Genomic DNA, 24,872 nt, shown 5'->3' with positions numbered 1-24,872 from the left:
CCACCTCCACCCCCCAAAAAAATATGCTAAATTATTTGCTTAGAATTCAGAAAAGTGGCGTATGAAGCCATGGGCAAGATCTCGAGAAGGTCAACACAAATTTGTTTAGAAAGGGAACTACATCATTATATCATTGATTAAGTTGTAAGGAATAGCAAAAGCAAATACACATCCACTTAAAAGTTAAAATGTTGAAGACATGAGAAGATCACCAGGAAAGGTAGAATCAGAAATAAGTGCATCCAAGGGAACACAAGATTATCTGAATAGATGACAAGATAAAGGAGATGCCTATGCAATGGTCTGGTCAGTAAGAGAAGCCACCAACATCACTGCTGAAATAAACTGGTGTAGTCGGTACTCCAGATAGAAGAGAGGCAAGCTGAAAATTATACAGAAATAGAGAATAGCAATGATTAAAAAGGCAAATGCATTGATGGAGTCATGGAGGAAATCTGAAGTAAAGACAAAATGTACGAGGCTGCTCAAAAACAAAGAATGACACCCCTGTGACTGTGAGAGTGCATTGACAGTCAATAACTTGAACTGAGATGCGAAAAGCTGACAGAAACACAGATTGGGATAGCCAGAAAGGACTGGAAAAAATGAAAATGGTGCAATGGAACTTCAAACAAATGACTGCTAGCAATTAACAATGCATAACGACAATGATGATGGTGTGATCAGGGCAGGTAAAACAGATATATAGTGAGAGAGAGAGAGAGAGAGAGACTAGCTTCATAATAAAAATTTGCTGGACGAATCGAAAGAGATGCAAGGGCAAAAACAATCACATGTCATAATTATTCACGCATAGTGGAACAGAGGAGATAAGTAGGTTGCTAGTAAAGATTCCATGGTAACAGTATCTAAAGAGTTAATCAATGTCTTGATCTTTAGAAGAACAATTATTTCGTTATATATAATCACATGTCACAATTATTCACGCATAGTGGAAATTTTAATGTCTACTGTATCATTAGTGGAACAGAGCAGATAAGTAGGTTGGTAGTAAAGATTCCATGGTAACAGTATCTGAAGAGTTAATAAATGCCTTGATCTTTAGAAGAACAATTATTTGGTTATATACATATATGAACCTGATTAGCCTCGGTTGTAGTCTGTTTTATTAAATGATAATGGGTCCTGTTAATAGTCACTATGCCTAGCGACTTTTAAGAGATCACGATCTACCACATGGCTGCACATGAGTGGGTCCATGTGACAGAAGACATTGCCAAAAGTATGAAATGAATATAATAATACAAATTTTGCATCTTTTTCCATTTTGAAGCCACTTCCGCTGCTCATTTTGGCTTAAATTTCTCTTAGATGGTTCAATTTCCTGTACACATGAACCCATTCATGTACTGCCACATAAGGACCACCCATGTACTACCATATATTAAGTTATTATAGCTTAATGGTCACTGAGCATAATGACCCTGCAAAGAGTTCACTTGTTAAATTGGTATAACTTCTAAATTAATGACCTTGTCCTTGGCTTCTAGACTTTTCAACCATATTTTCTATTCTCTCTCCCTTTACTGTCTTCTACATTTCAAGTCATCGCTTTAAAGTTAAATAGCTTCAACTTGGTATCAATGTGAAAACGCATATCCATATATTTATCAAAAGGCCGCTTGTCAGATACAGTACATTGACATCACACACCAAATATGATGTCAACAATTTTATGGTTGCAAAAAGCATACACCAGTTGACTCGCCCCATTTCTGTGGGCTACAGTGATAAAGGATGGCCACCTAGTAACATAATGGTAATATGATTTCATGTGAACCATGTCATGAACCAAACAACAACAACTCAGCATTATCCCAACTAAATGGGGTTGACTACATGGATCCTTTTAAAACAAAGTAGAGAAATCTGAGGTCCTCACAAAGGAGAAAGGAAAGTAAGAGGGATGAAGAGTAAAAATGAAGAAATGGAATAAGAAAAGTGAGTAATGGAAAATGAAAAAAGAAAGTAAAAGGACAGAGGATAGCCCAGTAAATCAGGAAAATCTCAGCTATATGTCCTGAACCAAAATTTATAAAATTTGAAAGGGATACTCGAAATACACTATTTGGCATCTGTAGAAGGAAAGAAAAAATGATATCTGTAATACAACAAGAACCTGGACTTGAAGCTTGACCAGTATGATCATGCAAATCTAGGCAAGCTGGCAGACACACAGTGTTCCAAGCTGTTCTGCGGAAGAACTGCCCTGGTTCTCTCCTATGAAAGAATGGAATCATAGAGCTCTCATGCCTCAAGCAACTATTTATATGGACATGCATCAGGATACATCAAGCCTGCAAAGAACTGAAGAAACATGTACTCATTTTTCACATCAGTTAAGTTTAAATGCAAAGCTAAATTGAGGACAATTAAAACCAAAATTTCCCATACACAACACACACACACACCCAAAAACAAAAAAGGAAAAGAAAGAAAGAAGAAAGGCCTTAAAATATATCCTGCACAACTGCACAAGCATGTCGGTAGGTAGATTTGGTTGATATTCAGCTGACTATTTTGAGGTTGTTAAAAAAAGCAAACTACACGGGGATGTGAAAGCATAAAATAAGAACATTTATCAGCAGCTAGAATCCCAATGTTTCTACTAGGAGCCCATAAATCAATAGAACCAATACTGTCATATTCTTAAGAAAAGAATTCAACAATCTTAGTCAGTTTTTCTCTAAATGACATAAGATTTCACTTCTTTAGAGAGAATTAGAACACAACCTTTCACCATATTATTTACAAAATCATTCTACAGAAGTTTCCAGCTAGGGTGATCAGCCTCATCATGTCCCCAATTTTATGACTATATCTTATGTTTGAACATCAGAAGTTCAAAAGGACTATTTTTCCTATCACATCCTCATGATGTCCTCTTTTGAAAGTGGAAAGTAGAGCTTGTCAGATGCTCAGGTTTAAAACCAGAATGGTTAATTGCTTTGATGCGAATTTTTTCATGTAATACTCAAGATATTGAAGTTTTTTATTTATCCTTTGAAGAAAGTATAATAGCTCACTGGTCTATCTCCATGGCACTGAAAAATCTATCAGGCCTCGAGTGATATTAGGATAATATCAGGGGGGGGAATGTTAAGTGAAACTTCAATGAACATTAAGATGAGAACTATTGCATACTAGGACATAAATAACTTAAAGAAGCATCAACGTATAACAAGAGGGGGACGAGAGATTAGCATAGGAAGAATGAAGGAAGATATGATTCATTGTTAAATTTATATCCACCAAAACAAATTATTTACTTACTTTATTTGGGTGAGATTCATTGCATAGAACAACATAATACAAACATGGTGTAACAAAAATATAACCGCCAACCATGTTCTCTCCCTCAGTACCATATGCAACTTCCAAGGGAGAAGCATGCCCATAGCACCAATGGTTCACATTTCTTCAATACTGAGCCTAAGCGATCATGTTATGTAACATGACCATTGTTACAACCGTTTATCCCAAAAGCTCAAGCTGTTAAATAAGGGCCACAACAATGTATATCAACACATAACAACACCCCCCGCACGACCCACACACACACACACACATAAGACTCTACACATGTCACCAAAGGGGTACAAACACGTAGGGGCACAACACCACATAACACAAATCACTCACACTTACTAGGGATCGAACACCGATCTCCGGGCTCTGATACCATGTTACAAACGTTTATCCCAAAAAGCTCGAGTTTTTAAATAAGGGCCACTTGGCCACAACAATGTATATCAACACACAAACACAACCATATTTTTCTTCTCCTCTCAAACTAACCCATATTTTTCATTGGTTGAGGCTTGAAGGACAATAGGAATGTGAAATCCCAACAGCAGGAATCTGCATTCAAAATCTTTGGCTTTCCACAATGAATCAATTTTCCTTGATTCAAAAAGGGCAAAAAATAATTTTTTATGAACGGTTTAAATATGGTGTAGAATTTCATATTACTTCACAATTTTTTAAACAATATTAGGGAATACTTCTATTCCCTTTGAACTTAATTTAGAAATATTGCTGAAATTTAAAACATAATTACACCATGTATGATTATATTGCCGACTTAGTGTTTACCTCCATACTTTCCAGATCAGACACCAAAATAATCAATGCTTCATCATTAAATCTGCTCTCACAGACTCAGAATGTTTAATGATGAATTTCACTCAGCATGATCTTGCATCATTTTTTTGGGCCCATCAAACATATATCTTCCTTTTGTTAATTTCCCACTGTCACTATCACCTCTCATCAGTTATCTCTGGAAAGCATCTTGCATATGTTTTAACACATTGTCATCCCAAACAGTTCATTTTTTTCTGGGCTACTACTTTTGTAAGGAAGATTGATCATACCAAGGTTCGAAATTTCGGTTTTGCGGACTATTTTGCCCCCTGCCAAAAATAAAATGTTTCAGCAAAAAATTTGGTAATTTCGGCATAGTGAAAACATTGCACCTTATATGTCGACAGTCCTATCAATTCGGTTTCTTCGAACCCAAAATAATTCGGTAATTTCAACAAAATTTCGAACATCGGATCATACATGGATAGAACCATAATCTCAACTTCTTACACAGTTTAAATGGGAAAAGAAACATGAAGGATATAAACTTATAATTTATTTCCCCCAAACAAAAGATTTCAGGAAGACAAGACTCAAAATTGTATAACTTGTCCCATTGGCTAGTCAACCATGTCGATTAATGTATAATGAGGTAAGATGAAGAAAGTTCCTGAGTAAGAATCAGGAACCACTCATCAAAGAAAAAGATTTGAAGGCCCGTCTTCATTAAAAATAAAAAAATCTGTTTCTTTTGGATGATATTAATGGTGTGAGAAAGCTTTCCCAGCTTGTTAGGAGGAAAAGAAGACAATCAACTAGTTTGGAGGCTTGCCTGGGCAGTCCACTGTAAATTGCTCCAGCACCTTGGCAACAGCTTTTAAGAATATCAGTACAACAAATATCAAAAATCTCCATGAGCGAATGCACCAACTGACAATGAGATACTTAACCACATAGAGATAGCTTGAGAATATGTCTCAATGTACAAACAATTTCATCAAATGAACCAAGACAAATACCAAATATGAGCACATTGTTTAAATTTCATATTCCACATTAAAATACATCAGCACAGCCATGTTCCACCCAGTAACTACTGACAACCTTTGAAGTTTGCGACAATCTATCCATTGGTAACATGAGAGAGAGAGAGAAATGTATCTCAATTGAAATTTATGAAACACTGAAAATTTGCAACCAATTAACACCATCTGCAACATTATGCTATGTTGACAAGTTAAATCCTACAAACCTACCATACCCAGAATTTAAAAGTTCTAAAAAGAAAAGTAAACGTGAAAAGAGTTGAATAACAGACGATTTCAGTTTATTCGCTTTCCTTTCTTTGTGAAGGATGGATTATCTTCCGTAACTTATTTTCTAACAGAACTGAAACAGAGTTAACTTCCACACTAGCGAGAATCCTAAAAATACAGAATTTTACTAACTAAAAGAAGATAGACAAGATATAAATCAATCAGATGGGGAGAAAAAGAAGAATCGAAACACATTTCAGAGAAACACACCAAACATTCAGAGATTAAAACAAGTAAAAGCAGCATAACCAACCAGAAAGAGTGATATTGATACACCCACATTAGAACATATAACCATCATGCAAACTAAATAGAAAACAAGGGGAAAAAAATGAATTCTTACTCGGGTTCAACTGTTCAACTAAAAGCAGCCAAGACCAAAAAACCCATACAGAGAAACTTGAAATGAAAAGGAGAAAACAAAACGACATTAGACCGTTTGGTTTCGTTGGGTTAGTTAATCTACCTGAACTAATCTCTACCCTTCTCTTCCCTCTCAGGCTCTCAGAATCCTTGTCGTTATCTTCTTCTTCTCTGCATCTCTATATCTGTGGCTTGAATCTGTGACTGCCTCAGTGCGTCTGCCAGTGCTAACTTGCAGTCTCTAAATTGAGCCTTACATTCAGATTCCAGAAAAGCAGGTGCGAATCTACTGCCTCTATGATGAGCTCCCATGGGACCAACAGCACTAGTGCGTAGATTTGGTGTGTGTCACGCGTGATAATGATTAGGGTTTGGGCCACCACCTCTTTCCGTTCCAGAATTTGAGCTAGACCGTGACAACGAGTTGATGCCCAGCCCCTGCTCTATATTACTCCATAACCGTTCGTACCAAAAACAAAAGGGAAATTTACGCATACCATCCCTAAGGTTTGACGAATGGATATTTTCACCCCTTAGTTTTGAAAAATTCTACGTACCCCCTGAGGTTTGTAAATGGTAACAAATAAGCCCATTCCGTCAATTCATGACTAACAGTGTTAAAAATATAAAGGGAACTGACAAAATTTCTCTTGTAAGAAAACATTAAAAAAAAAAAAAAAACCAGCAACTCATCCCCAAATCGTTTGGGGAAGATGAGTTGCAGGTTCCTTCCTTTAGAATTGAGTGTGGAAGTTGAAAACAAGAAATGTAATACTGCGGCATAGCTGCTTGGGAGAGAGAGAAAAAGGAGAAGAGAGGATAATTTGGGGTCCATTTTTCTTCCACGAGATGAGTTGCTGGAAAGTTGCAAGTTTTTTTTTTTCTGTACACAGACTACTTATGTAGAATAAGAGGTGAAAGAAATGAAATAATGCCCAGCATATCCACAAATATATGCAAGGATATAGTGCACATATCTTTCAGATATTTGAGATTATCAATGTTCTTTCAAGAAATCATGGCACCAAGGCTATATCACACAGAAACACATGATGGCCTGAAACACAATGGCGGCAGTCCCTGAACCAGGGGAAGAACCAAAGAGGGCACCGTCTTCCTCTTCCTTCTTCTTTTCCATCCTTTCTTTTCTCATGACCGAAGTCCCAAAAACCTAACACCATCTTCAATTTGCCAATAGCCGAAACCGTTCCACACCATTTCTTTCCATTCTTCTTCCCATCTCCATCGATTGTAGCAAACACGACCAAAATCCTATTTCTTTTTATAAAAGCTAATCTGAAAATCTGAGATTTCAGCTATTACATCTGAATCGGCTATGAATGTCATAATCGCAAATCTCCTTTGAATGAGAGACGTCCCCATCCTGCCCAAGCTTCTCCGCAAAGAAACGGCTCCGACCGGCGAGCACATGGCGATGGACGTTCATAGAAATGTTAAAGTCATCTTTGGAGCTGATGGTAAGCTTCACATCACCTACACTCTCACCATTGAGGTTGTGAAATGGAGCTTCAGCCAAGATCTTGGAAACCCTCTTCTGGAGAAGGGTTGGAGGGAGAAGAACAAGGAGAAACCCTAGAAACTATCCTTAAAGGAGAGAAACAGAGAGATTGGTTTGGAATGAAACCCTGATTTATCATTGCTTTTTTTTTTTTTTTTTTTTTTGATGGAACCTGATTTATCATTGCTGATGGATTTCAGTTTATTCTTAGCCGCCATGGCGAGGGAGACAACTCTATTGTCAAAGCTCAGAAACTCTTCTGTCCAGACTCCACCCCTAGAGTCGCGAGAGAGAGAGAGAGAGGCAGAGAAGGAACTTCACTGAGAAAGATTTGTGAATAGAATAGAGGGAAAGGAAGGAGAGTGAGTCAGGATCTGTTCCATGGTGTTCCATACCTGCAACTCATCTTCCACAATCGATTTGAGGAAGATGAATTGCAGGTTTTTTTTTTTCTTTGCAAGGGTAATTTTGTCATTTCATGGCATGTTTTTAACACTGTTAGTCATAAACTAATGGAATGGGTTTATTTGTTACCATTTGCAAACCTCAGGGGGGTACGTAGAATTTTTCAAAACTATGGGGTGAAAATATCCTTTCGTCAAACCTCAGGGGTGGTATGTTTAAATTTCCCAAAAAAAAAATGAATGGGTGGTAGACGGTTATTTTTTTTAAACGCAACGTCTTAATCTAAATCATTTATTTTTTGACCTTTTAATCGTATCCATTGCATAAAAAAACCCATAAACCTGCTCACCGTGAGAGCAGGTTTCTTCTTCTTTTTCTTCAATTGCAAGTGTAGATCTGATCGTCTATGGCACAGCGCGGCTGGGACCGGATCCAGAAATGGTCCCTAAGCAGATCCGGATCGCTGATCTCAAAGCTATTTTCTTTCTCCAGTGGCTGTCTACCCAAAAAAAAAAAAAAAAGTATGATCTTTGGTTCGTTATATATTTTTTTTAGTAAATCGATTCTCTCTAGGTTTGCAGAGAATAGGTTTAGAAGGGAAGAGAGATTTACAGGGGAGATGGGTTTGGGGTTGCAGGGGTGGTTTTTTTTTTTTTTTAATGATTCTATCTGAGTTTGCAGAGAATAGATTTGCAGGGGAAGAGAGAGGGGAAGAGAGAGCTGAGGAAGAAGACAGTGAGACAACCGGTAGCCGATTGAAAATTCAACAGTTTAGATCAACTAGTTAAATCTCAACGGTTGAGATTTAACCGTTACGTTTACTGTTGCGCTTAAGGAATTATACAGGTCGCGCTGCGACTTTTTTCCCAAAAAAAAACTCGAGATAACCGTGGTTGAATAAAATAATTGATAAAGTATTGGATATTAGGGCTGTTTTAGTATGATTTCTATTTTAATTTCATAGAGTGATTTCGAATTTTGAAATTATTTGGTTTGATTTTTACATCTTATTTCAGGGAAAAAGAAATTTTGAAATAGGTCAGATGCTCTTTCAATTTCAAAATTGAAATTTCATTCATTTTATTTTGTCGCTAATCTTTAATAAGCAAGTGGTAAACAACGGCTCCTTCTTTTTATGGTAAAAAAGAAATTATATAACTAGGGAGCTGAAAAATATATAGTGTTTTTAGAGTGCGCATACTTAGTGAAGTTAATGGCTAAAGCTATACAAAAAGGATCAGCCTGTTTGTCAAAACAAATATCTTGTGATAGATCAGAAATATAGACTAAATACTTTATAAGATGCCAAGGCCAAGGAGAATTGGTTGGAGATGGAAGAACATCAATGATCTGTTGATTTGAACACCACACTTCTTTTATCTTCAACCTCATACTAGTAGCATGGTCTAGGCCTGTCTGGATACTAAAAACATCATATTCCATAGAGATAGTAGATGTTATATATCCTGCAGTAAAAAAGGTAAACTTGCCATCTAGCAAAAAGATATTGGACCATCTTGCCAAACTTAGTCCAGGTATATGATATCCTACGCAAATTAAAACAGGAAAATTAAAAATGGGTAAGGTAGTAGACGAAGGGCTTAATAATAACTCCTCATTGTTAGAATATACATCAAAGGATGAAAATGAGGGGGGGGGATATCTTTAAATCTACTAACCACTGTTTGGTTTGGTTTGGTTAATTATCCAGATTGGATCAAAACATTCAGACCCTATAACAACTTTGTTTCTAGGGGTCCAAATAAAGTAGCAAGTAATAATAAAAACGCTAAAGAACCATATTAAGGATTGTTTATCTAAATTTTTGTTGAAAATAGTTGCTAGACAAAAGTCCTTCAGATCTGTAAAAATTAGATATTCAGTTCTCAGCCCCAGAGGTCCAGCCACCCAAATATGTTTAACCCAATCACAAGAGATGAATAAGTGCTAGAAGGATTCAACACAATTTCTACATAGAGCACTGGAAGGGTTGATTTGAATCCATTTTGAAAGAGTAGCCTTGATTGGGAGTCCTGCATCTAGCACACACCATAAGAAGATTTTAAATTTAGGATGAATCTTGAGTTTCCAAAAGAATTTCCACCAAGAATTGATAAAGAAATTGTTATCAACAGAATAGGAATTTAGTTCTCTACCAGCCAGTTTAGTGCTAAACAAGCCATTTTTGGCCCTAGTACACCACCAACTATCATCAGAATCTGAAGGATTAAGCATTTGAATCCGAGAAGAAATGTTTGCAGGTAAGAGATTATTTAACAAATCTTGACTCCATCCAAGATTCAATCTAAAGCAATTAACCAACTGGACTCAAAGATCAGGGATCAGGGGTTTAAGGGATAAGTTAGAAAGATTACCTAAATAAGATGGGATCCATTTATCAAACCAGAAAAAAGTTGATTTGCCATTTCCTACCTTTCTGATTAAAATTTTCTCCAGATATGGAATAATATGGGTAATACTATTCCAGGTCCAAGAGCCTTTCTTAGCACGGGTTTGGGATCAAAGAAAGAGAACTTAGGAAAATATTTAGCTTTGAGGACACGAGACCAGAGGGAGGAGGTATCTGTGATTAACGTCCATCCTAATTTCATTAGCAAAGCTTTGTTGTGAATTTCAGCCTTACGGAACCCTAGTCCCCCTTTGACTTTAGAAATGCACATCTTATCGTAGGAGATGAGGGAAGTTTTTCTCGGTTTACCCTCAGTATTGCCCAACCAAAAATTGCGACAGATCGAATCTATATTTCGACTCACTTTGAGAGGAAACAAAAAGCAATTCATCAAATATGCAAGAGTAGAGGCAAGGACTGATTGAATTAAGACATTACGCCCTGCATAAGATGAAAAGTTGGATTTCCACAAAGAAAGTTTCCTTTGTATTCTTAAAACAACTCCATTAAGCTACTTAACTTTGGACCTGCAGTGGAAGAAGTCCCCAAATACATAGAATCCTTTGGCATTTCCTTAATGCCAATGAGAGAGCTGAGAGAATTTCCATTCATAGAAGAAACATTCCTGCGAAAGTGAATTCCACTTTTGGATAAGTTAATCTCTTGTCCGAATAGATCAAAGAATAGATCCAAAATGGCTTTAATGGTTAACAAATCATCATGAGTGGCTCGACAAAATATAAAGATGTCATCAACAAATAAGAGATGAGAAATTTCAAGGGCTGACCTCGATATCTTTACTCCCTAGAAAAGTTTCAAGTCACGATAAGCAGAGAAAAGTCTCGAAAGAACTTCCATGGCCACAATGAAAAGATAGAGACTAAGAGGGCATCCCTGTCGAATACCTCTGGAGGCCTGAAACCAGTCAAACGGACTATCATCCATCTTGATAGAAAAAGAGGAAGAAGAGATGAGGGAGTAAATCATACTCCCCCATTTTTCACTGAACCCCAGGAATTTAAAAAGAGAAGTGAGAAGGTTACATTCAATCCTGTCATAGGCATTTGACATATCGATTTTGATAGCCACATACCCCGTCTTATCTTTAGTTTGATTCAGAAAGTGAAAGATTTCCTGCGCAACGATAATGTTATCAGTAATCTACCTACCAGGGATAAAAGCTGCTTGGAAAGGAGAAATGAAAGAGTTCAAATAGCCTTTACGTCTATTTGCAATAAGTTTGTCAGTAACAACGGCTCCTTTAATGGGTAAAGAAGTAATTTCATTGACTTTTTATTCAAGTCTCCTTTCTCCTTCTAGTCCTTTCTTCTGCAAAGATCCACTCCATTCACCTCTAACCAATGGCGGGGGGATAAAATTTCGCTGCTACGGCCATAGTAGGATTGTTCCTGCTACATGTACGTGGCTGAACCTCAGCAAACCACATTTACTTTTTATTATTTAATGTTAAAAAATAGGGCTAATGTTCTCTGTGCCGCAGTGCTGCCTGCGCCCAGACACATGGGCCTGCCATTCAGGGGGCAGGGTGGTCATTTTGCCCACCTCCATGTGTCTGGGCGTAGCCTGCGCCCCCGACACAGAGAACATTTGGCCTAAAAAATAATATAACAGAAACGTAATCTGTTTGCTCAACGTTAATCGAAGTATTATTCCAACTTTGCTCTTTTGTTTGGGATACAATAGTAAATTAAAAATAGGGAAAATTACTTGATTATCCACATTTGAGTTTTTCCTTACTAAACTAGCCTATCATTGTTTGGATTTACACAATTAGCCAAAATAGTAACCTTCGCTCAATCAAATATGTTTTACCATTTTTACCCCCCAACTACCCTCCACCTCCTCCTTCTCCGATCACTCTTCCCTGAAATCACCTTGCCCAACTCTGCAATGCTCCATCCCTCCCTTGCCCCCTGTTATTCATCCCTATCCCCATTCTGCAATCCTACCCCACCCCCTGCAACTTTTGCATCATCTCCCGCCCACACTGCAACCCTGCCCATGCTTCCCCACATCCCCCCATCAAGTGCTTGTAGGGTCATCACAGGGGTGGATTTTGGAACCTATAAATCGGTTCACGGAGATGCTTCTGTATAGGGTTTTTTTTAGGGGGGTTTAAGGGAAAGAGCCTCAACTTGTATTTTCTTTCTTCTCCTAATTGATTCGTGATGGTATTTTTCATCCTCCCTACTTTGGTTTTTATTTGTTTGTTTTTTTTCACCCTCCTCTAACTAGTTGGTGAGTTTGCAAGCCATGTTGGTGTTGGATTTATGTGTCCATCAAACCCGGTTCAGTCCGGTTCAATCTGGTTTTACTTTGTATTGAACCTTTATACATTTTGGTTTAATATTATCACATGCGATATAAACTTTTTGAGCATTATGTGTCCGTAAGTATTACTTAAAATGGTAGTCACGACTAGGGTTTGGGCTGGGCACCCTTATCATATGGTCGTCACATTGGGTATGCCTAGACATGTGATGTGAGGATACTGATGCGAGTACTCACATGATCGATGTGTGTATTAGTGAAGAATCTACTTTGTCGATTCCCTCATGTATTACTGCCAGATGTAGGAAGGGATAGACATGTGTCACCGAGACCTTGTACCTGATGGAACCCTGTCACTGCAAAGTGTGACCGCATTCTTTGGTTCATCAATGACTAAGACTCAAGTGAGTCAAAGTCGGTGTTCTGGGAATGCGAGTGAAGGAGTTACTCAACATTGTCACCACTGCCCGATCGGGGAACACCAAGATAGAGATTGTCTGTGAATAGTCGAATCGGAATCTGGATCCAGTGCCATTTTGGAAATGGTTTTTGCAAAACCTATTTTACATAAAATAATAGATTATATACAGTTATTTGATTAAAGTGTTTTATTGAGTTTTGCAGGACCCGATCAGTTACACATACACTCTTATATGGACATGTACTATGGAATGGGATTTGGCAGTATAAGTGTACATGCCCTAGATTCCATAATGATGGTGTTGATTAGTGGAGGGGTTGTACATGATAATTTATTATCATGTAGGGAGTTATTTAGAATTTGCTAAAATAATTAGTTTTTTATTTAATTAATGGATATGGTGCTAATTGTAATTATTCATAAATTAAAATAATTAATTAATTATATCATTCCCTATTAGATTATGCTTCTTCACCAATTAGAAGCACTTTGAGTTTAAACAGGAAAGCCAACAAGGAGAGAGAGAGAGTCAGACTCTCACTGGGATTTTTTTCATCTAGGGTTTTGGAAACTCTAGCATTATAAAATAACCAAAAACACCGGAGGGGTGCAGAGCTCCATGTTTTTGGCTACCCCCCCTCTGGACGAATTTTTGGTTCTCCTCTCTCTCTTGTGATCTCTTCTTCTCCTTCTTCTTGCTCTCTACTTTGATCGAGAGTTAGGGTTTTGGAAACCCAGATTTATGCTTGAAGAACTGAAGAGCATCTAGGATTGGCTCGAAGAACCTTGGCTGCACCATTGGAGGTTCAGATCTGTTTACTTGGAGTGCTCATCGGAGGAAGAATTATTGTCTATTGGAGGAGCAACACTTGAGGTTCATCAGGTTAGCAATTCTATGTTAATTCCTGTTGATTTAATTGTATTGATTATTCATAGGATCTGAAAGTGAACCAAATCGATTGTTTTCCACTGTGCATTCAGGTATGGGATGAATCCTTCTATCCATGAGATGGAATAGAGAAGTGATTTTCTCTATGACATGGATCCCAATATTTTTATGGGACATCAAAGAGACGGACTGGGCATTGGTTTGTCATACCAAACCCTAATAGGGTTCCATTAGGGCACCATGGGCAACCATGAAAAATCCTAAAATTGAAAATAGGATGCCCAAGCTAGATTAGGGTGCCCTAGGGCAACCCTAGGGTTCCCTAGGGACAACCCTAGAGTTCCCTAAAATAGGGAACTCGAAAAACATATGTTATTAGTTTCCATGGCAAGCATGGATGATCCCATGGACCGTAGCATCGACCTATGGTGTGGTATCAGAGCCACTTTTCTCACCCATGGATATCATATAATTAATGTTTTAATGTAATTATCACGTATGGAATGCAAGTTGTCAGATTCTTTATTGAGTTTGTTGAAGATGCACATGGGTGGTTATATGATTGTTGTAACAACCTTCTCATGTGCACATGGGTAGTTACAAGGTTGTTAGAATCTAGCAACTTGCCCATGTGGTTGGTTATATTGACCATGGATTTGATTGATTTTGTTATTCCAATTGTTGAAAAATTATATCCATGAAAAAGGGAAGGAAAATTTTATTTTTTAATTTTTTTTTAATGATGGATGTGGGGATGGAGCGCACGCTGCAAACCATCCCTATACCTAATGCCCCTACCCATGCCACTTGCCCGGAGCTGGCAAAGGCGCGTGGACAAGCGGCAACATGGCCTGCTTGTCCGCAGTCGTTGCCTATGGCCTTGTGCGCTGCGTCGGTAGCCACTGCAGATAAGCCACCAACAAGACCACCGTGCGCCACGCGCCGCCGCCAAGCAGCGGTGCGGGCAACCACTGGGCAGGCCGCGCGCAACCCGTGGGTGCTGCTCGCGGCTTGTGCCCTTATGCGCGTGTGCTTTTGAGCTGATTTTTTCTGTAGTGTTTCCCTCCTAGTTTTAATAAAATAAAAAGGAGTTTTACAAAATAGAATATTTTTATTTTATTTTATTTTGGAGGAAGAAGATGGGTGAAGAGATTTTTCTCTCCACCCACTTAGAATTAAAATGAGATTTTAATTGGCAATTGGCTTAGATACATGTTATCACATGTGATGTGGTGGTTCAATAATTGAAGAAATCCAGTGTTATGCTTGCTTACATTAATGATACCCATGCATGATGTTATATTATGATGTGATTCTGGGATTGACTATCTAATTAAATGGATGATAATTTGACATATGTGATGCATTGGGATTATGGGTGGATGTGATGCTTCTCTCTCTCCCCCTTTCTTTTTTATAAATAAATGTACTCCACCCCATGGGCAGCCCAAAATGGTGGGTTGGTTTCTCCATACGGGGTTTCTTTACTATGGAAAGGAAAGTTTATAAAATATTTATCCTAGGTTTCCATTATACTTTTAGAGGAGTTAGGACTCCCAGGGCATGTTGATGATGATCCACATGTGACGCTCAAAGCTATGGAGGTGCAAGTCACCAACTTTGAAGACATGATCGGGCGGAGCGTGGCATCCATGGCATGATTGATGCACCCATAATTAAAAGAAAGTTATTAGTTTTATTTCTATTGAAAGGGTTCTTTAATTGCTTCTGATAAAAATGCCGCCATCCCATAATCACTATTAATTAATGTTGATTAATTATGTTATTTGATTCCATCCATGATATGTATGTGAGAGTTGCTTTATCCCTCTTTGATTATAATACATGTATGATATAGACTAGTCTAAGTTAGTAGACATGTCCATGACCTCCTATTGAAGGTAAATGTAGAGATTGTGTGATATGACCCCGCAATCCACATACGCAACAGGACATTGCCAGGCTCGTTATCACATAGTTATCTATATTTATCTCTATCTAGATACGTTAGGATATGGATAGTGAGAGAGCACTGCGACAGTGGGCCATCTTTCATGATTCTAGCTAATGCAATAGATAAATGCATGACTTGGGTGTATGTCACTGGACATGATCTGGGCATGACACCTAGGTGGCCGAAAATATTGGAAGCCCATGAGGCAGACAGATTAGTCCACACTACCACAATGTGTATAATGACTCCCGACATGGTAAGTTATGCATACAAGGGTTGTACATATCCAATTCATTTTTTGGGTCATGAGGGAGACCTAAATCATGAAAGACCATTGATGTATATGCTCAATTTTTATCAATGGGTATTAATATGCATGTGTTTTTACTTGTACATGTGTAGATTCTTATTCAATGGCTGCCATTAATTCCAACTTGTTAACACTCATTAGTGAATATAAGTTAAATGGTACAAATTATGTCGATTGGTACCGGAGCATTAAATTGCTCATGACTGCTGAAGGACTTTACGCAATTTTTTATGAACAAGTTCCTCCTCAACCCGACTCGAACGATTTTAAGGCATATGAGGAGATGCAGGATTTCCTTAAGAGGTACTCCAAGGCATCACTTTATATCCTAGGATTATTGGAGAAGTCAGTACTGGATTCAGTCAAGGATACACGTACCTCAGGCGGTAAAATGGATAAGCTTGCTGAATTGTTCAACAGGCAGCTGACACATGCACACTCTGATGTAGTGAGTCAGATCTATAACTACATGATGTCCTAGGGGACTCCAGTGATGGACCATGTCATGAAAATAATTAATCTATTCGAGAAACTGGAATCCATGGGGACCGGGTTTGAGCTGCGGTACAAAACTAATCTAATCTTAGCATCACTCGCCTCCACCTATGCATCCTTTAAGATGTCCTACAAAATGTCAGATAAAGAACTGGAGCTCATCGAGGTTGCTAATACACTGGTAGAAGCAGAGGCCACCTTGAAAAAGGATAAGGCTGAGGTCCATGCTACTGATGTGAAGCCTTCTTCAAATGGGAAGAAGAAGAAAAAGGGAAATAAGGCTAAGGCCCTGAAACCCAAGGGAAGAAGGAGGGTCACTGGAAACAGAACTGTCGTGCATTGTTGGCTACTATGAAAGACAAAAAGCCAGATGATACTGAGGCTACTAAAGAAGGTACATATGATGTTTATATTCTTTATGAGTCTAATTTGTCTTTTGAACCGACCAATTCTTGGTTGGTGGATAGCAGTTCCACTGTTCACATTTGCAATGATTTGTAGAGGTTCAAAGAGACAAGGAATCTGGAAAGAAATGAGGTGCGTCTTCGGATGAGCACTAAAGCTGAAGCCATGGCGATGACTGTGGGAACTTTTATTTTGAATTTTAGTTCTGTTAATTTAGTTTTAAAGGATTGTTACTATGTGCCCTCTTTTAAGAGGAAGATTATTTTAGTTTCAAAACTCGTTTTGGACGGGTATGTTTTTCCTGTAGTTTTAAATTGATTATTCATTTTAATATTTTTTTTTGTGGCATCTAGATACATACAAAGTAGATTGTATTTCTTAGATTGCCTTATTAGAACAAATATTATTTCGAATGTTGATTTGAAATGAAAAGCAGCTCCAGTGAACTCGACATATCTATGGCATCTAAGATTAGGTCACATTAATTTGGACCGAATCAATAGATTGGTAAGGGATGGGCCCTTAGAGTGTCTGAGGGTGGAACCATTCCTTACCTATGAGTCATGCCTTCAGGGTAAAATGACTAAAAAACCCTTTAGCAATAAAGGTACTAGAGCCAAAGATCTGTTAGAGTTAATACATACTGACGTGTGTGGCCCCATAAATATACAAGCAAGGTATGGATTTGAGTATTTCATAACTTTCATCAATGATTACTCTAGATATGGTTACATATACTTGATGCGTAGAAAATCGAAAGCCTTTGATAAATTCAAAGAGTTCTAAGCCGAGGTCGAAAGGCAGCTCGATAAACGCATCAAGTCCTTACGATCAGATCATGGAGGAGAGTATCTATCGGATAACATCTCATTTCGTAAGGGATAGTTAGTCAATTAACTAATCCTGAAACACTACAACAAAATAGTGTATCCGAACGATGCAATCAGACTCTATTGGATATGGTCTGGACGATGCTCACTTACAGTGAGCAACCTCTCTCTTTTTGGGGGTATGCTTTAGAAACGACTATTTATATCTTGAATAGGGTTCCATCTAAGTTTGTAGCTAAGACACCCTTTGAGTTGTTGAAAGGGCGTAAGCCTAGCATTCAACACCTTAGGGTATGGGGTTGCATAGCACATGTGCGAAAGCAATAGACAGACAAGTTGGAAGGATTTTAAGATGCTTTTTCTTAGGCTATCCAAAAGGCACGATAGAGTACTACTTTTATGACCCGATTGACCAAAAGGTCATTGTAAGTAAACACATCACATTTTTGGAGGAAGAAATGTTGACCAGGAGGCCTGAACTCGTAGTCATTAAAGAGTTATTGGGTAACTCAGAAACTTCACTTCCAGAAGTGAGACCAATTGATATACCCGTTGAAATACCAACACCTCAAGAACTTCAACGCAGTGGGAGGACTGTAAGACCACCCACCATGTTCACTTTTCTCACCGAAGAAGAGCAAACAGTGGAAGAGTTCCACATGGTGTCGGTTGAATCAGATGATGATCCGATAACATACACTGAGGCTCTTAAGGATGTTGATGCCACTAGGTGGCTGGAGGCAATGCGCTCTGAAATCGATTCAATGCATTCCAACAAGGTCTGGACTCTGGTCAATCCACTAGTTGACGTTAAGCTAATAGGGTGTAAATGGATCTTCAAGAGGTAGAAGGGCATGGATGGAAAGGTCGAAAGATTCAAAGCGAGACTGGTGGCAAAGGGCTATACCCAGAAAGAGGGTATAGACTTTGAGGAAACCTTTTCACCAGTGGCAATAATGAAGTCCATCAGGATTTTATTGGCTATGGCTTATTGCTGTATACTTTGATTATGAGATCTGGCAGATGGATGTGCAAACTATATTTCTGAATGGATTTCTTCAAAAAGAAATCTACATGCAACAGCCAGAGGGGTTCTCTTCCTTGGAGGAAGAAAGAAAGGTATGCAAATTGCAAAGGTCCATCTATGGACTGAAGCAGGCTTCCAGAAGCTAGAACATCAAGTTTGATCAATCAATCAAATCCTTTGGTTTTGATCAAAATATGGATGAACCATGCGTTTACAAGAAGATCAGTGGGAGTGCAGTATGTTTTCTTGTTTTATACATAGATGACATATTGCTGATGGGTAACGATGTAGGGTTTCTTTCATCGGTGAAACAGTGGTTGTCCACAACTTTCTCGATGAAAGACCTTGGTGAAGCTAGCTATATCCTTGGGATCAAACTCGTAAGAGATCGCCAGAAAAGGATGCTAGGCTTGTCACAGGCTACCTATATAGACAAAGTCCTGACCAGATTTAGCATGGAGAACTCCAAACAGGGAAGTGTCCCTTTCCGACATGGAGTCATTCTTTCCAGATCTCAATGTCCCCAGTCTCAGACAGACATTGAAGAGATGAAGAGGATTCTCTATCCCTCTGCAGTAGGGAGTCTTATGTACGCTATGTTGTGTGCGAGGCCGAATATTAGCTATGCAGTAGGTATCATAAGTCGTCACTAGTCTAACCCTGGACGTGAGCATTAGAGTGCTGTCAAGAATATCATCAAGTACCTGAGACGGACTAAAGACTATTTCTTGGTTTTTGGGTTTAATTAGTTGTCAGTTCTGGGTTACACAGAATCATATTTCCAAACTGACAAGGATGACAGAAAATCCACGTCTGGGATGGTGTATCTAATGGGTGGAGGTGTCATTGTGTGGTGGAGTGCAAAACAGATATCTACAGCCGATTCCACTACCGAAGCAGAATATCATGCAGCTTGCAATGCAGCAAAAGAAGGTGTTTGGCTGAGGAAATTTCTACCAGATTTGGAGGTTGTCCCTGACCTTGTCAAGGGCCCTATTCCCCTGTTATGTGACAATGGAGGGGTCATTGCACAAGCTAAGGAGCCTAGGGCTCATCAGAGGAACAAGCACGTGTAGTGGAAGTATCACCTCATTAAGGAGATTATCCAACAGGGCAACGTGAGTGTCTCCAAAGTGGACACAACTAAAAATGTGTCAGATGCCATAACAAATGGTTTATCTCTTGGAGTGTTTGAAAAACACATGGAGGGCATGGGTTTAAAATGTATGGGAAATTGGCTTTAATGTACAAGTGGGAGATTGTTGGATTTATGTGTTCATCAAACCCGGATCGGTCCGGTTTAATTCGATTTTAGTTTGTATTAAACCTTATACATTTTGGTTTAATATTATTACATACGATATAAACTTTTTGAGCATTATGTGTCCGTAAGTATTACTTAAAATGGTAGTCATGACTAAGGTTTGGGCTGGGCACCCTTATCATATGGTCTTCGCATTGGGTATGCCTAGACATGTGATGTCAGGGTACAAATGCGAGTACTCACATGATCGATGTGTGTATTGGCGAAGAATCTACTTTGTCGATTCCCTCATGTATTACTGCCAGATGTAGGAAGGGATAGACATGTGTCACCGAGACCTTGTACCTGAAGGAACCCTGTCACTGCTAAGTGTGACCGTACTCTTTGGTTCATCAATGACTATGACTCAAGTGAGTCAAAGCCAGTGTTCTGGGAAAGTGCGAACACTTCGTGAGTGAAGGAGTTACTCAACATGGTCTCCACTGCCTGATTAGGGAACACCAAGATAGAGATTGCCTGTGAATGGTCGGATCAGAATCTGGATCCAGTGCCGTTTTGGAAATGGTTTTTACAAAATCTATTTTATATAAAATAATAGATTATATATAATTATTTGATTAAAGTGTTTTATCGAGTTTTACGGGACCCGGTCAGTTACACAGACACTCTTATATGGACATGTACTATGGAATGGGGGTTGGCAGTACAAGTGTACATGCCCTAGATTCCATAATGATGGTGTTGATTAGTAGAGGGGTTGTACATGATAATTTATTTTCATGTAGAGAGTTATTTGGAATTTACTAAAATAATTGGTTCTTTATTTAATCAATGGATATGGTGCTAATTGCAATTATCCATAATTAAATTAATTAATTAATAATATCATTCCCCATTAGATTATGGTTCTTCACCAATTAGAAGCACTTTGAGTTTAAATAGGAAAGCCAACAAGGAGAGAGAGAGAGTCAGACTCTCACTGGGATTTTTCCCATCTAGGGTTTTGGAAACCCTAGCATCATAAAATAACCAAAAACGCAGGAGGGGTGTAGAGCTCCACGTTTTTGGTTGCCCCCCCTCTGGACGAATTTTTTGTTCTCCTCTCTCTCCTGTGATCTCTTCTTCTCCTTCTTCTTGCTCTCTACTTTGATTGAGAGTTAGGGTTTTGGAAACCCGGATTTATGCTTGAAGAACTAAAGAGCATCTAGGAATGGCTTGAAGAACCTTGGTTGCACCATTGGAGGTTCAGATCTATTTACTTGGAGTGCTCATCGGAGGAATAACCATTGTCTATTGGAGGAGCAACACTTGAGGCTCATAAGGTTAGCAATTCTATGTTAATTCCTATTGATTTAATTGTATTGATTATTCATGGGATGTAAAAGTGACCCGAATTGATTGTTTTCCGTTGCGTATTCAGGTATGGGATGGATCCCTCTATCCAAAAGATGGAATAGAGAAGTGATTTTCTCTATGACAAGGATCCCAATATTTTTATGGGACGTCAAAGAGACGGATTGGGCATTGGTTTGCCATACCAAATCCTAATAGGGTTCCATTAGGGCACCATGGGCGACCATGAAAAACCCTAAAATTGAAAATAGGATGCCCAAGCTAGATTAGGGTGCCCTAGGGCAACCGTAGGGTTCCCTAGGGACAACCCTGGAGTTCCCTAAAATAGGGAACTAGAAAATCTCTTAACGTACATTGCCAAGACAAACTTGGCCCCAACTAGAGGACACAGCACTGAGCCCCCACTGATGGCAGCCTCACTAGCATATTCCCTCTACACAGGCAAACAGACTTGCCTCCCATATGTCATCATCCAACACATGGCACATGCAGTCCCCAATCCCCGCCGTAAGAACACCTTGCCCTACGGAAGGCTGCTCACCTGGGTCTTTCTCCACTATGGGATAAATCTCAACAATGAGATCCAGGCCGCGAGCTCTGAGGGACCATTTGGGTTCAATGCATTACAGCGGATGGGCATACCATATGATTCTTACAGTTTTGGGGAACCTGTCAATTATGGAGGGGGTGGAAGAGCCCAAGAGAGCGAGGAGGAGGATGTAGAGGTGGTGGGATCTAGGTAGCACACTGCAGGGGCAACTAACACAGAGGATACTAGTGCGAATGCTGTCCTTGTTGCCATCCGACGGCTGAATCTAAGGATGATAGAGGGGTTTATTGAAATCAAGGGCTAGTTCTCAGCTTGCAACCAACGCCTCGAGAGGATGGAGAAGGAACTTAATGACATCAACACTTTCCTCTACTATGGTGGGTATGAGAAGATGGACGACAGAGATGGCATGGAGGGCTAGCCCCTACATCCAGTTGCTTTATTTGATTCCAGTGGTTGTTTAGTTTAGGATTTCCTTTTTGCTTTTCCAAACTTGTTAGAACTCTTTCTTTTCTTTTTGTTCCAGCTGAAACATTGGTAAGCTTTTGTGGTGGTTTTTGTGTTTATATTTTGTTTTGAAAAGGTATACCTACCTCCGAGGGAGGGCCTAGAATGTACGAACCGCTGGTGGTTGAACTTAATATATATATATATATCTATGTTTCCTTTCAGTTTGGTCTCCTATTTATTTGCTATGGTTGTCAACTTTTGCGAAGTTGATGCAACACTCCTCTAGGGGGTAAAAATGCAACTTGACAGCTGACACCCGGATATACATGCACCTCAACCCTTATTTTCATAATTGTCTATTATTTTCTAGAGTTCTCGGTTTGTACCCTAGCTAGTCCTCTCCCTATGTCTGCACACACTTATTTATGGTCTTGAAACTTTTAATTATAACCTATTTATAGATAGTAAATCAAGAGTTTACGCCAGACTGCGGTTGGTGCAGAGCATCTCACTCTCATACTATGTTGTCACGCCCCCATCCCAATAAAGGATAAAGTACAAGAAAATGGGTGACTAGGACGACAAGTGTCATCCCAAAAACTACCAGGATCACAGATACAGTGTCCCAATCCACAGTCTAGAACCAACATTAAAAACATGATAATATCAGAGTACGAAAACCAACGGAATGACACATTCCAAGATAGATCGAAGTCAGAAAAAGCATAAATCAATTTAAAATTAAATAGTTACAAGGTGTTGATTGGCTAATGATAATATATATTGTAGTTATAATTTTCCTATAACCATCAAATAGTTACTCCAAAAGGTATACACAGAGTTTGTATACGACAAAAGATAAACATAAAATAAAGAGTAAGGTTATGCCCTAAGGGCACCGTCCTTGAATGTACACCAACATCCAAGTCCAAGCCACTAGCTCCACTTGATTCGCATCAAAAGGAGCACATTAAGAGATTTCCTGCATAACAACTAAAAAGAGGTTGCACAATGGGGTTAGCTCCACAAGCTAGTGAGAGAGCAAAGGGGAATGCACATACACACAAACACACATTTACAAATAGTTCATGATGCATGCACATGTTAGATTCATTTTTCTCCTAGCACACAATTCTAAGTCAGGTATATGCTACTATGATAATTTGAGAGACACTGTGGGTCACTTAACTTATCGTCACAATGAAACCTCAATTATCACAAGAGAGCCTACGCCGGCCGTGGGCCTTCCCACCTAGTGGCAGACCCCGATAGCCATTACTACGCCTGACTTGGCCTCTCTCCCCCACAGGCAACAGGTGTTCCGACTACCCAACACATAAACCCCTGTTGGTAAGGATCATAGCATACGGGAACAAGAATCCTAACCACAGATAAACTACATGTAAGTCCTATCATCCCGAGAGGTATTCTGGGTGCATCAACGTCCCATTCCATCTAGTACCCGGGTACCAGCACGGCACGACACATATAAGGTAGGATGACAGTCAATGAATTTCATAAATATTTCTGGGGTTTCCGTACCGGTACACCCGACACCATAACCCAATACAATAATGAAGCAATCCACATATCCACATTCGAATCAGTTCACAATCAAGATAAATAATGCAAATACGCAACAAGCTTATTAATCATACAAGTAGCATGGTAAATAAATATTTAATAATAAGCAAACCCAAACAATCACCCAAAACCCACTCACCAATAGTTTGTGTAAGATTTGGTGTGTCTATTAGTTCTTGCTTCAATACACGCTCTCTTGTACGAGTTATACAGCCTAAGATACGAGAGCACGTGTTAGAAGATGTGTGGAAGGGGTCCCATGCTAAGTGCCAAAGGTTAAAGTTGGGTTTTACACAAGACAGCACGGACGGACTCAGGAACGAAATCAATAGGGTGAGTCCGTTCTCGGCTCCGTCCAGGCCAAATGGTCAAGATGAGAGGGACGGATTCACGAACGGAACCTCACCATGAATCCGTTCATGTATCCGTCTGAACCCTGAGACATTCCCAAGAGGGAACGGAACGATGGACAGAACCAGTAGGTGAATCCGTCCCTAGCTCCGTTCGAGCCAGTTACCAAAATGCATTGGAAGGATCCATGGACGGAACCACGACTCTGGATCTGTTCGTGCATCCATCGAGGTTCTGTCCGAGATTTTGAAGGAAATACATTCTCATCTTAGAACCTAGAGGTCACATGGCTCTCAGGGTTAGAGAGGGGAGTCACAAGCCTTCCTAGGGTCATTAGCACCTAGTTCATCCATGGGTCCAATGTCTCACAAGGATCCAACTCCTTTGATCCAAATCTAGGGTTTAGGGTTGGGGAAGCTATAGGACACCAACAATGGTTGTAAATGGGGCTAAGTAGAGCTATAATTAGGGGTAGGTCCTCATTAATGAAACCCCATCATGAGCTAAGCTCCACCTTGAGTCCAAAGTGGAAACCTAGCTAATCCATCCTTAGGTAAAACCTCCCAAAATCCAAAAA

The 24,872-nt window shown here is 39.2% G+C and overlaps 1 protein-coding gene across 1 annotated transcript in view; it reads right to left on the bottom strand.

The window, feature by feature from the left end:
• LOC122642817 (folylpolyglutamate synthase-like) overlaps nt 1-2,942 on the bottom strand; it is a 72,861-nt gene extending 69,919 nt beyond the window's left edge. The window contains exons 1-2 of the mRNA XM_043836417.1: nt 2,832-2,942; nt 2,141-2,330 (exon numbers count right to left, since the gene is read on the bottom strand). Of these exons, the coding sequence (XP_043692352.1) occupies nt 2,141-2,303 (163 nt within the window). The 5' untranslated portion in view covers nt 2,304-2,330; nt 2,832-2,942. The remainder of the gene's footprint in view (nt 1-2,140; nt 2,331-2,831) is intronic.
• Between the last annotated feature and the right edge of the window lie 21,930 nt (nt 2,943-24,872).

This window comes from Telopea speciosissima, chromosome 10 (assembly GCF_018873765.1).
Source record: "Telopea speciosissima isolate NSW1024214 ecotype Mountain lineage chromosome 10, Tspe_v1, whole genome shotgun sequence".
In the NCBI taxonomy this organism is placed as follows: domain Eukaryota; kingdom Viridiplantae; phylum Streptophyta; class Magnoliopsida; order Proteales; family Proteaceae; genus Telopea; species Telopea speciosissima.
This window is presented reverse-complemented; position numbering and strand designations above follow the sequence as displayed.